Source organism: Typopeltis vanoorti, chromosome 19, assembly GCF_054136105.1.
Source record: "Typopeltis vanoorti isolate ZY-2024b chromosome 19, IOZ_Tvanoo_1.0, whole genome shotgun sequence".
Classification (NCBI taxonomy): Eukaryota; Metazoa; Arthropoda; class Arachnida; order Uropygi; family Thelyphonidae; genus Typopeltis; species Typopeltis vanoorti.
Genome location: NC_143567.1, coordinates 5,991,937 through 6,009,292, shown reverse-complemented (window position 1 = coordinate 6,009,292; position 17,356 = coordinate 5,991,937). Strand labels below are relative to the sequence as shown.

At 35.2% G+C, this 17,356-nt stretch overlaps 1 protein-coding gene across 16 annotated transcripts in view; it reads right to left on the bottom strand.

The window, feature by feature from the left end:
• Positions 1 to 17,356, bottom strand: part of LOC150095834 (uncharacterized) — a 1,527,755-nt gene that overhangs the window by 816,606 nt on the left and 693,793 nt on the right. For all 16 annotated transcript variants that reach the window (XM_090409494.1, XM_090409490.1, XM_090409495.1 and 13 more), the window contains one exon: positions 13,160 to 13,357. In XM_090409494.1, coding sequence (XP_090265620.1) covers positions 13,160 to 13,357 — 198 coding nt within the window. The remainder of the gene's footprint in view (positions 1 to 13,159; positions 13,358 to 17,356) is intronic.

Here is a 17,356-nt window from a genome sequence, read left to right as displayed (position 1 = left end):
GCATTCCCTTTGTCTGCCGGAATGATAACTATGTTACTATTATCTTTGAAGGACTTGATAGCTTTCCTTTCAGTGTAAGAAATGTTGTCAGGTGGAGGTCTAGCTTTATTTATACAGAAAATTGCTTCCATACGGAGGAGGTTAGCGTCTTTGTTTGGTAACAAAGAAGCTGCCTTTTCTATCTTTGTTAAGAGATGTTCTCTAGGGATGGATGTAGGAGCAGTGACAAAGTTGAGACCTTTAGCAAGTATGCTTTCTTCTGCCAAAGATAATTGATGGGAAGACTTATTGATGACAACTTTTTTTAGATAGGTAGAGTCAAAATGAGAAGTTTTGCTATTCTGATTATATTTAAGAGAAACATATTTTCTAATGAGTTTTATTTTATTTAAATTCTGTATTTTAGAAGCCTTAAGAATACTAATTTATTTTAAATGGTTCCAAGATGAAAAGCAAAACTTCTCATTTTGACTCTACCTATCTAAAAAAAGTTGTCATCAATTTCCCCCAGGCACTCAACTGCTTCTGAAGATCCCTCTTCCCCAAGAGCCTTCATCTCCTTGCCTTACATCAGCTCTCTTTCACCAAAACTGGCAAAGATTCTCAAGAAATTCAACTTCAAAACGTGCTTCCCTACGCTTCCAAAACTTCGTTCATTACTTAGCAAACATAAACAGAAACATCTTCCTACTCAGTTTCCAGGAGTATACAAGATTTTGTGTGATTGCGGAAAGCCATACTATGGACAGACTGCTAAATCCATCTGTCTACGTTTGGATGAACACCGTAGAGATATCTCCTATAACAGGACTAGAGCTAGCGTTCTCTCTAGCCACGTTCTCTTTTCAGCTAACTCAGACGAAGGCCGCCAGCACATTGTAAACTGGACTCAAACTGCCAACATCCATGTGTGCTACGATGAACTCGAAAGAAAGATTGTTGAATCTAGGGAAATTTCTCTGGATTCCTCTCATATCAACAACAGCCTGAGTTACAATCTCTCTGACGCACACGTTGCTTCTGTTCAGTACTGGCGCACTCGCAACAGCGCGTAGTATTCGTTTGTTTGGAACTCATACTTGCATTTTTTTCAAACACACTACTGTTTTCTATACTTGTTCTGTTAGCGCAATTTTAAGTCTCTGTAATTTTTTATACACTTCTTTGATTGTGATACCTGAGGATGTTCATGTAACGAAACTAGTAAACTAGTAGTATCTTTTTTAAATATATCTTGTCATCTTTTCTCTCGGTAATAGTCATTAAACCTTTTTTATAATATTCCAACCGAGTAAAAATGAATTTTGAAAAAAAAAAAAAAAAAAATATATATATATATATATATATATATATATACACACACACACACACTTTTATTTATTTATGCATTTCTGCAATACCTACCATTTTCCATGTCTGCTGATGGCAGGCATGCTTCCATGCAGAAAAAGGCAGATGCTAAATAAGTATGGCTAATTACCATCATTAAGGATTAAGAATTATAGACACACAAACACAAGATTATTTTAATATTTGCCAAATATTTCAGTCTGAAAATAACAGACGATCTTCAGTGGCTACATAGGAACAGTTTTTAACAAGATGGAATACCAACAATTGATCATTCAAAAGTAGAATGAGCCGTGTGATGTTACATTGCTAAGTATTAAAGAGAGGAAAAAAATTCATCAGAGTGATGATTACACTATAGGTATTAATTCAAAATTTCATGTAATAATCTTAATTTATAAATAACATTAGACTAATGTAGGAATTACAAGTCTCAATTTAAAAAAAAAAATTAAAAAAAATAATGTGCTATCCTGATTAAACTTTCCCATATTTTTGATAAAGAAATACAGTCATTTCGATTCAAGTTAGGGCGTTGAAGTAAGGCCTCAGCACTTTCTTTAAATAAGCGTTCAAATTTATAGCGACATCTGTGGTCTTGGACCAGAGGATGTTGTAGCTTGTCTCTATCCCATGCTGAGCCAATCCAGACTTATCGAATTTGTTGTGCTGAATGTATGATTTAGTTCAAAATCTCATGAATTACAGAAAGAACTTTCAACTATCAAACATTACATGAAATTAAATGGCTTCTCTGAAAAAAGTACACAACATCTTTTCGATTCGTACAATCCAATCCAGAACAACAAAGATTCAATACGTCGAGTTCCAATTCCATATATTTCCGGGATTTCAGAACCATTTTCAAGAATTCTGAAGAAATATGATTTAACAACCACTTATATACCTATTAACAAAATATCCATCTATTTTCCCTCTTCTAAAGATAAATGCTCAACTATGTCTGTGCCTGGTGTGTATCAAGTTCCTTGTAACTGCAATTTGTCCTACTTTGGACAAACAGGATGCTCTATAGAAAAAAGAATTCAAGAACATCAATCGTATATTCTTCACAACAAATCCGATAAGTCAGGATTGGCACAGCACGGGATAGAGACAAGCCACAACATCCTCTGGTCCAAGACCACAGATGTCGCTATAAATTTGAATGCCTATTTAAAGAAAGTGCTGAGGCCTTACTTCAACGCCCAAACTTGAATCGAAATGACAGTATTTTCTCATCAAAAATATGGGAAAGTTTAATCAGGATAACACATTCATTTTTTTTTTTTTTTTTAAATTGAGTAATTCCTACATTAGTCTAATGTTATTTATAAATTAAGATTATTACATGAAATTGTGAATTAATACCTATTGTTTAATCATCACTCTGATGAAATTTTTTCCTCTCTTTAATACTTAGCAATATAACATCACGCGGCTCATTCTACTTTTGAATGATCAATTGTTGGTATTCCAGATTGTTAAAAACTGTTTCTATGTAGCCACTGAAGAGAGTCTGTTATTTTCAGACTGAAATATTTGGCAAATATTAAAATAATCTTGTGTTTACGTGTCTATAATTCTCAACCATCATTAAGGGTTGAGAGCACTGGATCTGATGACAATACCAGAGAATTTGTTAATAACCAAAGTACCCAAACCCATATTGGCTCTAACTGAGGAATATGATCATATAGTCTTGAGAAGGGAGATTGCCACACATGGAATTTTTAGTTAAGAAGGGATATAGTGGAACTACTGAGCAGGTAATTATGACAGCTGAGGACAGATTTTGAAGCAGTACCACAGCATAAGATTCTTCAAGAGAGAGAGATGTTAGCAGCACATGAGAGATGGTCAAGGAGAGGTGTTTGAAAGATGCAAGATATCCAATGCCAGGAGGATAAATTATGTAGGAGTAATATAAAAAAACTACATGGATAACGACAAGGGTGCACATCATCTCTACTGTTATTCTATCTATATGAATGTCAGCATTATGAAGAAAAGTGGCATTTAACCTGATATCCAAATTGGTGATGTTAATCTTTAGCTCTTTACTTTATGCAGATGATGTTATACTTCTGAATAAATCCAGTGCAGGTCTGCCATATTCCCTGACTAATTGGAATAACTGTTGTAATAAATCATCAACTTCCTGATATGTACCCCTAAGGGATACCAAGAAATTATATTCTTGGTTTAATCATTTATCCAATAGGTGACCAGTGATGTGTTCCAGGGTTCTGTAATGTGGGCTACTGCTATTTAATTTTCAATCAACAATACAAGAAATGACTTAAGGGAAAATATCTGGTTGTATACTAACGATGCAATGAATACAGCAATAGATAACTTAGGTGATGCTGACATCTTGTAGGGCGATTGGAATAAACACCTAACTTTACAGAAAAATTGCTACTTTTGGCAGTCTAATGGGGTGAAGTGTAAGGTTATGCACTATGGAATGGAAAAATTAAGTGTGCACTATGCTGACAGAAATGGACTGCAAGAAATTAACGAGGCTTGGGGATATGAAGAAGATTATGGATGTTTAGAGGGCATATTGCAAAAGTGGGCAATACAGCTCACTGGATTACCAAAATACTGAAAAATACAGTTACATACAGAGATGTGATGTTATTATTCCTCTGTACAAGGGATATTGGGGGGAGAAGTCCGACCACACCTCCTCGCAGCCCCCCCTGTACCCTTGAAGCTCTTGACCAAATTTCTTATGGTCCGATTTCAAGGTGACTAACGTGGCAACAGCTCATTTTCTAATGAAGAGTCATAAAAAGTTATCAACAAATGCTACTGCAGCCAACGCATCTGGGGCTACAGTCTGGGCTCCTGATGATAAATATGCTACGAGGATTAATATTAACATTTTGCAACTCAATATCAACGGTACTCAGAGAAAAAATGGATGAACTCAAATACATGCTTTACAAAAACAATATCCATATAGATTGTCTACAAGAAACAAAACTAAATAAAAATCTGAACTTCAACATCAAAGGATACACAGTTCTTAGGAAGGATAGAGAGGAAAGAGCAGGTGGCAGGCTTGCTATCCTTTTGAAGACCCCAGAAATCAAATTCAAAGAAATCACCCTAAATCAGTATTTAAATAATAACAGTTTGATGGAAGCTCAAGCTGTTGAAATACATCTACCAAACCATTCTATTTCAATCACAAACGTCTACCATCCTGATAATACAAATATTGATACAGACATCATTGAAAAGCTAAGCAAATCTCTAACTGATGCAACCATTATACTTGGTGACCTAAATGCAAAAAGCCCAACGTGGGGCTCCCCTGATTTAGACCATAAAGGTCAACAATTGGAAGACCTCTTTACAGATTTGGAACTCGCAACAATTAACAATGGACACAGCACCTATCTCTCTAAAACTACGGTAACTGAATCTGCTATTGACATCACAGCTATTAATTATAGTATTGCATCAAGTGCACAATGGAAAATTTTGGGAAATGCTATCAGTGACCACAGACCCATAATAATAACAACACTAAACTTCAAGATTGATCAAGAACAGCAAATCAAAAGGACATGGGACTTCAGAAAAGCCGACTGGACAAGGTTTACTCAAACCTTGGAGAGCCTCTGTTAAGATGAACCTGTCTCTGGAAACCTCGACAGAAAATTACAAATCCTTACTTCACACATCAGTAAAGCTGCCAAAGCAACAATACCAAGAGGCAAGTGGAAAAATACCTGGATACCATACTGGAAAGATCACAATATTGATTGAATGATTACAGAAAGAGATAATATCAATGAACAATTCAGAATTAATAAAACTGATGAATACAGAAAGAAATTAATGGACATAACATACAAAATAGAGCAGGAAATTTGGAAATGCAAACAAGAGAAATGGGTGGAGTTTTGCAGTAACCTGGATCCAAGAAAAGACGGCCAACACTGGAACATTATTAGAATCCTAGACAACAATATCAAAAAAGAGAACCAACAGAAAACAAACTTCATCATAAATGCTGGGAAACAAGCTATTACAGATCAAGAAATTGCAAACACACTGGCAAAAACCTATTCAAATAACTCCAAACTTCAGTATAACAGACAAGACCCTCAATAAACTCACAAGTAAAATACTAAAACAAGCAAGAACATACCAATATAATGACATCTTCTCCGAAGAATTAACACTAAGTGAACTAAATTCATCAATCGAGAAAACTGCACCTAATAAATCTCCTGGTAATGATCTTATCTTTGGTCATATGGTCAAACACCTTGGTAAAATTGCCAAAGAACAACTTCTGGACATTCTCAATACCTCTTGGCAAACAGGCAAACTTTCAAAAGAATGGAAAAAATCAGTTATTGTACCAATCCTGAAACCTGACAGAAATGCTGCAGAATGTCAAAGTTATAGACCTATCGCATTAACTAGCATACTTTGTAAAATTACTGAAAGAATCATACACTCTAGGCTTATGCACTGGCTGACAAAAAATAAGAAAATCAACTACTACCAAACTGCCTATAGAACTCGTCATTCGACAACAGATCAATTATTCCACTTCTGCCAAACAATAATAGACTCATTTCAGGAAAAACCAACAAAAAAGACAACTACCATATTCAGTAAATAATAATATTTGGTTAACTGATCAAGTGTTGATCAATTTTATTAATTAACTGAACCAACTAGTTTCCATGCTCATAATATTCCATGCTCATGTGGCTCTAATTACATCGGACAGACTTCGAGAAGCCTCGAAATCAGGCAAAAGGAGCACATTGGCTATGTCAAAAACAACAGACAGGACATTTCTGGCCTATTGTCTCATTTCTCCACAACTAACCATGTCATCGAGTGAGACAAAAGCTGTTCCCCTTACTTAGAGGAAGATTACCATTCAAGAATGTTCAAAGAAGCAGCCACAGTCGCCCGTTCTACTGTGAACCTTAACAGAAATCAAGGCCTAATACTGCCAGAGATATGGAAAACCCTAATAATCAGAGCCTTAAAAACGGAAGAAATGAACTTTAATACAAACTACAGAAGGTTCCTCAGCAACAGCTAGCTGATCTTGTACACGTGATACGTGTTTCACTCACGTTCGATACTATTTTATTTGTAATTATTCTAGTCAGTTTTTATTCTTGTCAGTTTTGCAGTTACGCATAATTGTGAGAGTGTTTAAACCTATATGTAAGTGCCCTGAAGAAGCCAACAGATACGTGTGGCGAAACTAGTTGGTTCAGTTAATTAATAAAATTGATCAACACTTGATCGGTTAACCAAATATTATTATTTACTAATTTATGATCAAGAAAACAACCTTCATGATGAACTACCATATTCCTTGATATGACTGCTGCTTTCGATCGTGTTTGGATCAAAAAATTAATACAAACAGTACATAATATTGGAATTAGAGGAAACGCTTTAATCTGGATTGCTGATTTCATTAGAGGAAGAAAGATCAAAGTCAGAATCAATGCAACAATATCAAAAGAGCAGAGAACCTGGGCTGGTGTTTCCCCAGGGCTCAGTACTCAGTCCCTTACTATTCCTTCTATATGTCAATAACATTCATCCCTACCTTACAAAAGACACAAAAGTAACTTGCTATGCAGATGATATAGCCATCTGGCACACTAGTGCTAAAATCAAAGAATCAGAGGAGATTCTAAACAAATCCATGAGAGGATTAGAAAAATGGTCAGTTGAACTTAAACTCAAAATCAACCCAGACAAAACAAAACTAAGCAGCTTTAGTACAGACAGGAAAAAATAGACGTTCCTAAATCCCAAAGTCATGATCAACAACAAGTTAATTGAAAAAGTCGCAAATCCAAAATACCTTGGTATTACGCTTGATCAGGAATTACGTTTTGCACAACACATCTCTAACACTTCCAACAGAGCTCTAAAAAAATTAAATATACTGAAAAGGCTTTGTGGAACAAATTGGGGCGCAAAGCCAAAAATCCTCAAAACTACTTACACTACACTAATAAGGCCAATAATGGAATATGCAGCACCTATCTGGTCACCTTCGGCCTCATTGGTAAAGAAAAAATTAGACAAAATACAAGCAAAAGCATCCAAGATTATCATTGGTGCAGTCTCATCCACTAACAACATCAGAGCCCAACAGGAATGTGGGCTTGACCTGCTGGAGGACAGACGAAAATTTGCCACCATAAAATTCATAAATAATATCGGAAGCTATCAAAGCGATCATATCTCCCTAAAAACTTATGAGTATCGGAACCAAAAATCAGACTTCACAGATCATCAACTTTACAATATGATGACACTATCAGGAAAGAAATAGGTCTTGATCAGCTAAATGCCCACATAAACAAAGAACTTCTATTTTCCAGTCCTTTACCTTCAAATACCTCCATAAATCTAAACCTTACCAAACTCTGTACAAAAAAAGAACCAAAAGAAATGCTCAAAGAAAAAGGCCTAAATACTATCAACCTTCTTTCATCCTCCAAACAGGTTATTTGGATCATCAGACACCAATATGATTAATGGAGGCACTGGTGTTCTCCTTCTACTAGCAAAAGGTGAAAAACTTTCAATAAAAGTTGGATCTGGGAGAATCGCTTCCAATTTTACCAGCGAATTCTATGCAATAAATAAAGTACTAGAAGCCTACTTGAAACTGTCATCATCTCAACAATCTGAAGGAATTATAATTTACAGTGACTCAAGATCAGCTATTGAGGCAATCAAAAATGGCAATACCAAGCTCACACAAGACATCCATAAACTCTTAAATCAACTAAAGTGTTTAGGTAAAAGTTGCATTTTACAATGGATTCCTGCTCATGTAGCTATTAATTACAATGAAGCAGCTGATAAATTAGCAAAAGAAGCCAGAGAACTCAACCAAGAAATTCATATGATAACTCTTGCTGATGCCAATGCACTAGCAAAAGCTAAACTAATTCCACTGAAATCGGTGATACAACATCAAATTCCTGAAATCAGTGCTGACAGAAGGACCTCCACCATGATAGCAAGACTACGAACAGGACATTATAGAGGAATGAAGATCAATACAGATGATACGAGAACATACAGAAACTGCAACAACTGCCCAAATACTGAACTGATACCCACTCACATCTTTACCTGTCCAGCAATTGCAGCAGCCTTGCAAGAAATAGATCCTAATCCTGAACAACACTCTATACAAACAAAATCATCGACATAGCCAAAGCAGTACAAGGAGCACACGGAAACATCTAAGACTCTTTAAAGGACAAGACAACAACAAGGGATATTGCCATGTCTGGACTACTACACACAGATCGTCACTAGGTGTCTTGGGCATGAGGAGATGGTAGAGAAGATTCAGACTAGTGACAAGATAGTGAAAGTTTTTTTTATGAGGCTAGATTGAAAGTTTCTAGTTACAAAATACAAAGTTGCTAGGAAAAAAAAGAGAAAAACATATATGTTACTAAGAGTTTTATAGAACTGATTCAGAAAAAACTTTTCAATACATGAAAAAAAGGATATCAAAAGGATAGTGAGCATCCCTAGCTCAGTTGATACTGATGTTGCCCTTTGGTGGAAATACTTGGATTTAAATCATGCCAAGAATACAAAGAACCTGTATCAGGGATTTTCAACTGAAGGTAAGTTAGCTCATCTTATACAGAGGTGGTGGGGGTTTTCCTTCGTGAACTTTGGTGTTTTATCCTGAAAAAGAGGGGAAAACAGACAGAAGAATGTGCGCAATTTACAGAACAAGAGACAATGTAGATGGACTAACCACCCAATCATAAGCAGTAATCAGGTTTCTAAGAAGCCAAGTTCCTTGAACATGACAAGGCATTGAGCATAACACAAAAGGAAGGAGTTGCGCAAACATTATTAGTGCATATGGGTTGCACATTTAAAAAAAAATTACAGAATTCACCAACTCCTATACATTTCTTCCTTATCACAAGGACATTACAAGGGAGAGAAGCGAGGACTGGTAAACAATATTCATAAATTATGAATCACATAGCATATATATCTTGAATGTGAAATATCATATGAAGGAGAAAAAGACAAAATTAACAACTAAATTTTATAGGTCATAGGTATGATAAATAAAAGCTCAATCTAATCTTGTACAAAAAGAAATGCCTAAAAATATACAATACTTTATTATAAATATCTATCTTTAACAAGAACTGCAAAATGCACATCAGGCAAAAAATAAATAAAAATAAAATAAAAAAAGGAACAAAGATATTTTAGAACTAAAAATAAAATTAATAGAAGAAAACTAAATAAATATAAACAAAATTGAATAGAACATGTATATTGAATGGCCAACACCCGACAATTAATAAAATACAAACCAAATGGGAAGACAAGGCAAGGTAGGCCTCAAAAGAAGCAAGCCATTAAATTAAAAATGAGACTGGAACAGATCATAAGGTCTATATCTGTATTTAGATATCATGACGTCTTTGGTCATAGATGAGTAAACAAGAGAACACACTATTAGAGTTCAAAATTGGAAAAAAAAAAATCTATGTACAGTTATTTATGATTACCTCCCAAAATTTTGAGATAGTAATACAATCAAAACAATTGAGATCTGAATGGTGTTATAGTGTTTCACTTTTCAAGAAACAGATGATAAAATTAAAACTTCTGAACTCAAAACTTATTTGAGTTCAGAAGCATCCAAAGCACTCTATTGTCATTGGTAGGGTAAGCAATACCAGACTTAACAAATTCCAAGAATCATGATGCAGCAGTCCTGATATCGCTGGATTCTAATCCCAGCAAAATGGCGCTATGTCTAAAATACAGCAGACTATAGTGAACTTCTAGGGACCAGAGAGACGGTTTCTTATAATGCAAGGTTTGCTATAAGGAATTTATGGTGCTAATATCTACACTCCATTGCCTATTAAATAAAGAAAATAGCAAGAAATAAAACAATAAACCTGTGATGGTGATATCATTTACTGGGAAATTTAGTTCATTATAGTGAAGGTTGTCAGCTTTTTACTGTTTGTAATAATGAGCTTAACATGGCATTATTTCTATGGGACTTAAGCTGGAAGTGGTTAAGTCATCACTTCAAATAACAGGGCATTTAAAGACTGACTTATTTTACAAGAAGTTATTGTCTCACTTCACAATACTTTGATAAGACTACAACTGGATTTCTACATACAGATATCATCATACCAGAGTTCCAAGAAAATAAGGAAACAGTTGAAAAGATTTGGCATTGAGTAACAAAATGAAAACTGGCCTACAGAATTATGCCTATGAGGAATGATTGAGGATGGAGATATGATACATGTGGTGAGCACACGATGAGACATGTTACTGTTGTATGTTGTGAATGCATCTTCAGTGAATGTTCAAGGAGATGTATGATAGGTATTTAAGTATGAGCAACTAAATGGATCCTTTCACCATGTGTACTTGGACAATTCATAAAAATAATAATTAATACTACCTAGGAGAAGTTACTGATCTTTTCTGGTAGAAAATACTGTTATTATACAGTATCTCCATGGAGCCAGGAGACTCAATGTGGAAGACCTATGCTAATGTTTATACACACAAAGCCTATCATACCTCTCCTTAAACTCATTTATTGTCGGGGCACTCAACTAATTCTAGCAACCCATTCCACACGTTCACCACTCTTTATGCAAAAAATCTGGTCCGCACACTCTTATGCAGCTTCCATGGATGACCCCTAGTTTTCTGACTATTTGTCATATATCGAAAAATTTTCTTTCCATTAATTTTATAAGTTTCTATCATGCTTCCTCTTTTCCATCTACAAATATTAAAGGGGTTTTATAAAATTGATGCAAAGGAAATTTTTCAATACACGACAAATAGTCAGAAAACTAGGAATCATTAACTAAATTTTGTAACCCACACAACTTCAACCTATTCTCATAGGGAGAGCATTTCACAGATCTGCCACAAACTTGGTCATTCATCTATGAATCCTCTTTACCACCCAAGAAACAAAATCTGTGCACAGTAGTCAAGACATGGCCAAATCATAGTCTTATAAAGAGGAATAATAACTTTCCTACTTATTAGCATGCTTTTCAACATCCTAGTAATCCTCTGAGCTATTTTACCAAATTTGGCAATAAGCCCTCGGAAGTTCAACTTTGTCCACCATTATCTCTGACTCCTCAGCCTCGTCAATTTCCCGAAATTCAGTACCATCAATGGGATACACAGGATGCACTCTTTTCAACTCAAAATGCATAACCTTACATTTTGCAACATTAAATTGACAATCATTAACTTTTTCCCATAATACCAACTTATTTAAAATCAACCTGCAGGATATTTACATCACCTTTAACAACTATTTCCCTCCCCAGTTCTGCATCATCAACAAACAACTGACGAGAAACTGGTTTCTGGTGAGGAAAAAAAACCAACTGAATATCTCCCATTCCTTAAATATTTCCTTATATCACTGAAACATGAATTAAAGAGTAGTGGCCCTAGTAGTAGAAACCCTCATTCTCCTAGATTATGCTCCATCATATACTATTCTCTGGTGTGTGTCTGTCTGTCACCTCCTCATCCATGCTATTAGCTTCATATCCATTCCCATTTGCTCCAACTTTTATAATAGTTTCCCATGTGGTATTCTGTCAAATGCCTTTGCAGTAGTAGTAGTATCATGATGTAATCATTTCATTTAATCAATTCCACTGTCACTTTATTATAAAATGTGAATAAATTACTACCCTTTACAAAGCCATGCTGTCCACTATAGAGTACTGTATCCCTATCAATCCACTGTTGGATACTAAAATGGTCAAATCACAACAAACTTGTTGAGATCAGAAGAAAATTTTCTATAGTGAATTTTCTTGAGATATAGGCTTCTGGTTGGAACTTTCTGCTAGTTTGCTCTAGTGGATTTGTTATGGTGACTGCTATAGTGGGTATGTTATAATGGTGTTTGGGATAGTGAGGACTGAGAGTACTGTAGACTGTTTCATGAACAGATTAACAGAGACGCATGAGTGGTCTGATAATGATGATTGTCCAGTACTTCAATATTATGTAAACTTTAACCAAATTTTCCAATACTTTAACAACCACTCCTAATATATTAATTGGCCTATAGTTTGCTACTTCTATCTTGGCACTACTTTATATAATGGAACTATCTCACCCTCTTTCCACTCCCTTGGAACCTTGCCAGAGATGAGACTTAGACTGAAGAAGTTCATTATAGGCAATGCCAATTCTCTTGCGCATTCACATAGTACGTGGGCTGACATGAAAATATATTAGTATTCTATTTCTGATAAGAAATAGCAAAATTCCAGTTTATTAGTCAGTCTGTATTTGTCAATTCAGCACTCTGTTCCTATACTCTAATGTTTGCACATAATATCTAACACTGATACATATAATATACTGTTGTAATCAAAAGTGCTTAGCTCTTCATAATTCAATTGTCTAGTTTTTAACTCTCAAGATATAACAGGATATATACTGAGAATACATTGTATATTCAAAATGTACATAAATGAACATAAAGCATCAAATCATATTAAAAGTATAGTCATTTCTTCTAGATGAAATGGCTAAGTGACTTTTCCTAGATTTATATTTTTTTTATGAACACCAATTCCCTGTTCTATTTCACAGTTGGTTAGTCAGATCTTAGTTCCAATTTGATGTACCTAAAAAAAATAATAATAATAAATATGGCAGACAATTAAGATATTAACATGTTCTCAAAAATTTCAAGTAGATATACCTTGGATTCAGCATTAGGATTTGCACCATATTCCAATAATGTAGTGGCTATGTCCATCTGATTCTTTTTAGCTGAAATATGAAGAGGAGTATATCCATTTTTGGCAGTGGCATGTGGTGATGCACCTTTATCTAGCAGTAGTAAAGCTACATTGACATGATCATAATGTGCTGCAACATGAAGAGGAGTAACACCATTCTAGGGGGAAAAATTTTTTTAAATAATCAAGGTTTCAGTTTAATATCTGCTATAAATCTCAAGCTAACAAACTACATGTCGACTAATATGTTATCTTTGTATAATTTTCTTACCCTTTTAAATCCAGTTAGTTCAAAAACAAAATGATTTGTTCATGAAACAAAGAGTATAAAAACAAAATTCATTTGACTTTGTAGATTCATTTTATTTCCTAACAAACTTGTAGGGATCAGAAGAAAATTTTCTACAGTGAATTTTCTTGAGATATAGGCTTCTGGGTGGAACTTTCTGCTAATTTGCTCTAGTAGATTTGTTATGGTGACTGCTATAGTGAGTATGTTATAATGGTGTTTGGGATAGTGAGAACTGAGAGAGTACTGTAGACTGTTTTATGAACAGACTAACAGAGAAGAGTGAGTAGTGTGATAACGATGATTTCCAATACTTCAATATTATGTAAATTAGGAATCTAGCATTGTCTTTATCCCACTTTGATGTTGATTCATTATGATAATCACTCTCAAAGTACATAAATGTGCACAGCAGGTTAAAACTACCTTGTCATCAGACACATCAACTAAATTTATTAGATTATCAATTCACTCAACATCTGATGTTTTCAGTTTCTTCTGTAATATTTCTTTCTCATCCATATCTTCTTTATTCCCAACAAAAACCTGATCAATTTCTTCTGGGGTCAGTACCTGGTGCCAGGCTTATTGTCATCTAACTCTAGCCATATATATCTTCACATCCTTAGCTTTAAGCATGCCCAACACAGTTTGTTTAATAATACTATAATCATCATATGAACTAGATTAGCACTATAATAAATCAAAGATATGATGAACTTATTATACATGCAACTTACATCAAGAAATAAAGCATTTAATACAAAACACTTAATGGACGGTTATAAGAAACAAGCAATGAACAACAATTGCTACAGAGTGCTTTATTTCTGCCACTCTCCACTAAGTCAGATGGTACTGTTAGGAACCAGTGGGAAACAGTAAATATGGTATTAACACAATTATAAACAATCAATAAACACATCTGTATACATGTTACAGGAATGTCAAGAAAAAAGTTAAAAAGAAAAATTTTACTAAATTAAAATTAAAACGCAATATTTACATAAACAACTGTATCTATGGTACATATACAATCAGTATATGATTCACATAAAATGGAAATAAAGTGTTATGTAGGGTGAGGGTTGAATAACATCAACCTATAAATGCATCTACGTGCATGTGTGTGTGTGTATTCCATCTGTATAAAATAATTATTATTATTTTATTATTATTCAAGCCTCCGTAGAGTCAAGAGACTCATTGTGGGAGGTCGTTCTCAGGAAACACAAAGTCCATCATACTACTTGAATTCATTAACCATTCTTGCTCTCGCCACTCTCTCAGGCGATGCATTCCATGGTTCAACCATCTTCCACGCAAAGAAACCACTCCTCACCCTCTTGCTCACAGCTTCCTTTCGTAACTTCCAGGGATGGTCCCTTGTCATTGCTCCTTCCTGTGTTCTACCAAGCAAAAGAACTTAATAATATCCACCCTGTAACTGCCTCTCAGCAGTTTAAAAGTCTCGATTATATCACCTCTCCTTCTTCTATCCACCAAACTCTGCAGCCCACATTCTCTCAGTCGATCCTCAAAACTCATATTGTACAGTCCTGAAACCATCTTTGTTATCAGCATCTGTACCCTTTCCACAGTTAATTTATCCTCTTCAAATCCTGCGGACCAAATTTGAGAACAATAGTCTAAGTGTGGTCTGATCAGGATCGTATACAACGGAATGATAACTCTTTTATCTCTGCAGGTCAGTTTCCTTCTCAATATTACAGCAATCCTCTGGGTTACCTTCATCACCTTTCCAATATGCTCTCTGAATTCCAGTTTTCTATTGATCATCACCCCCAGATCTCTTGTCTCCCCTATTTCCTGCAGTACAGCTCCTCCAATCGAGTATGCAGCCTCCCAACGATGTATCCCAAATTTCAAGATCTTATATTTTGCTGCATTAAACTGACACCCTATTCATTTGCCTATCTGTTTATTCAAATCCTCTTGCAGGGCTGCCACATCTGCAAACTGAATATCACCTTGCAATCCATTGACATGTCATTGATATAAAGGTTGAACAATACAGGTTCCAGTACTGAGTCCTGTGGAACTCCACTTGTAACCGTCTGTTTCCTTGATATTGCCCCACCATACACAACTCTCTAATACCTACAGACAATCCTGAATCCAGTTGACCAATCTGACATCCAAACCCATGTGCTGCAACTTAAATATCAGCTTATCATGTGGCACCCTGTCAAATGCCTTCGCCAAATCTAAGAAAATTGCAGTATATGCCTTTCCCTCATCAACTGCTCTTGTCACTTTATTATAAAAGGCAATCATATTACTAAAGCAAGAGCACTCCTTAACAAATCCAAGTTGATTCTCACAGATAACATCTGTCCAACGCTGTATATAGTCACTTGCTAATTTCTCCAAGACCTTAACTACTGATGACACACAAACTGGCCTATAAATAGACACTTCCAGTCCTCTACCGCCCTTGTGAAATGGCACTATCTTACCTTCCTTCCATTCCTTGGGTACCTTTCCCACAACCAGACTTTCATTGAAAAGCCAGGTCAGCAGTGCTGTCAGTTCTTTAGCACATTCTCTCAAAACCCATGGTGAAATACCATCCAGTCCCACAGCTTTACTGACATCCAGAGTACTCGGTATTTGGAACACACTCTCCTCTTGCACCTCTAAACTCTGAACCTGTCCTATCCCTCTAGTATTACAACCTTCTTCTCCAGGATGAAATACTCCAATAAAGTGCACACTGACGATCTCCACTATGTCCTCTGTATCAGTCACTCTTTCCCATTTTTATCCTGCAATGTCATTCTTCCACAATAATTTCTCCTCCTACTGGCCAAATAGCTAAAAAAATCCCTTAGGATTTTCTTTGGATCTTAGTGCCGATCTCTTCTCATATTGCAGTTTTGTCCTTCCTCACCATACATAAAAAATTAAAAAAAAATTATAAGAGCATGTTACATTAGGAGTGAGAGTTCAGTCACTATTTCCCAGAATTTTGAAATCTTTAGACCATCACTAGATTTAGGTTAGACCAATTACAAAGAGCTTCATAAGCTTCTTTGAGAAGATGCTCAAATTTGGATGGACTTGTGTACAGAATTACTGTGTTATCCCATAGGATCTTGTAGCTAGTAGAAATTACATGTTTTATAAGACAGATTTCTCAGCTTGCAGAAGATGGATTTAGTTCATATGTTCTGATTGCCAGATGTCAATAGCAATGACCAGTCTGGTTAATACAGGAGAGATTACGAAAGCAAGGAATGTAGTATACTCCAGGATAAGCCAAGAAAAGAAGTTTGTCTTTCGTAAAAAGTCTTTTTCTTGTTTCCTAGTTTGAAAGTTGTCTGGAATTCATTTTTTAAAAAAATTGTGAAATGTATTCAGAATTGCCTTTTATGTAAGGAATGGAAATTTTCTTGATATCTAATAATGAGTTATTAGTAAGAGAGTAATTATCCAAGACAATGCAATCTGGGTGGAAAGTACTTGCTGAGTATCATGTTGTTTTTAATATGTTAATTCTGGAGTGTCCTCAGCTATCAACTTCTCTCTTTAGAAATGAATCCAGGAAAGGAAGTACTCCATTATTTTCTTTTTCTAGAATAAATTTACATTAGAAAGAAAATAATGGAGTTATTCTTTTCCTGAATTAACTTGTAAAGAGAAAAGTTGATGGTTCTTCAGCTAATGTTCACTGAAAGACAATCTCTAGGAGTCAGAGGATCATCTTTCACAAAAATTTGGAAATGCCAAACTTTACTGTTACACTTGCCACATACTACAATTGTATTCAATGAGTACTTTTCATCCAAACTGCAACAATCTTGAATAATTTCTGTGTGTGTATATGTGTATTTTTTAACTTCTA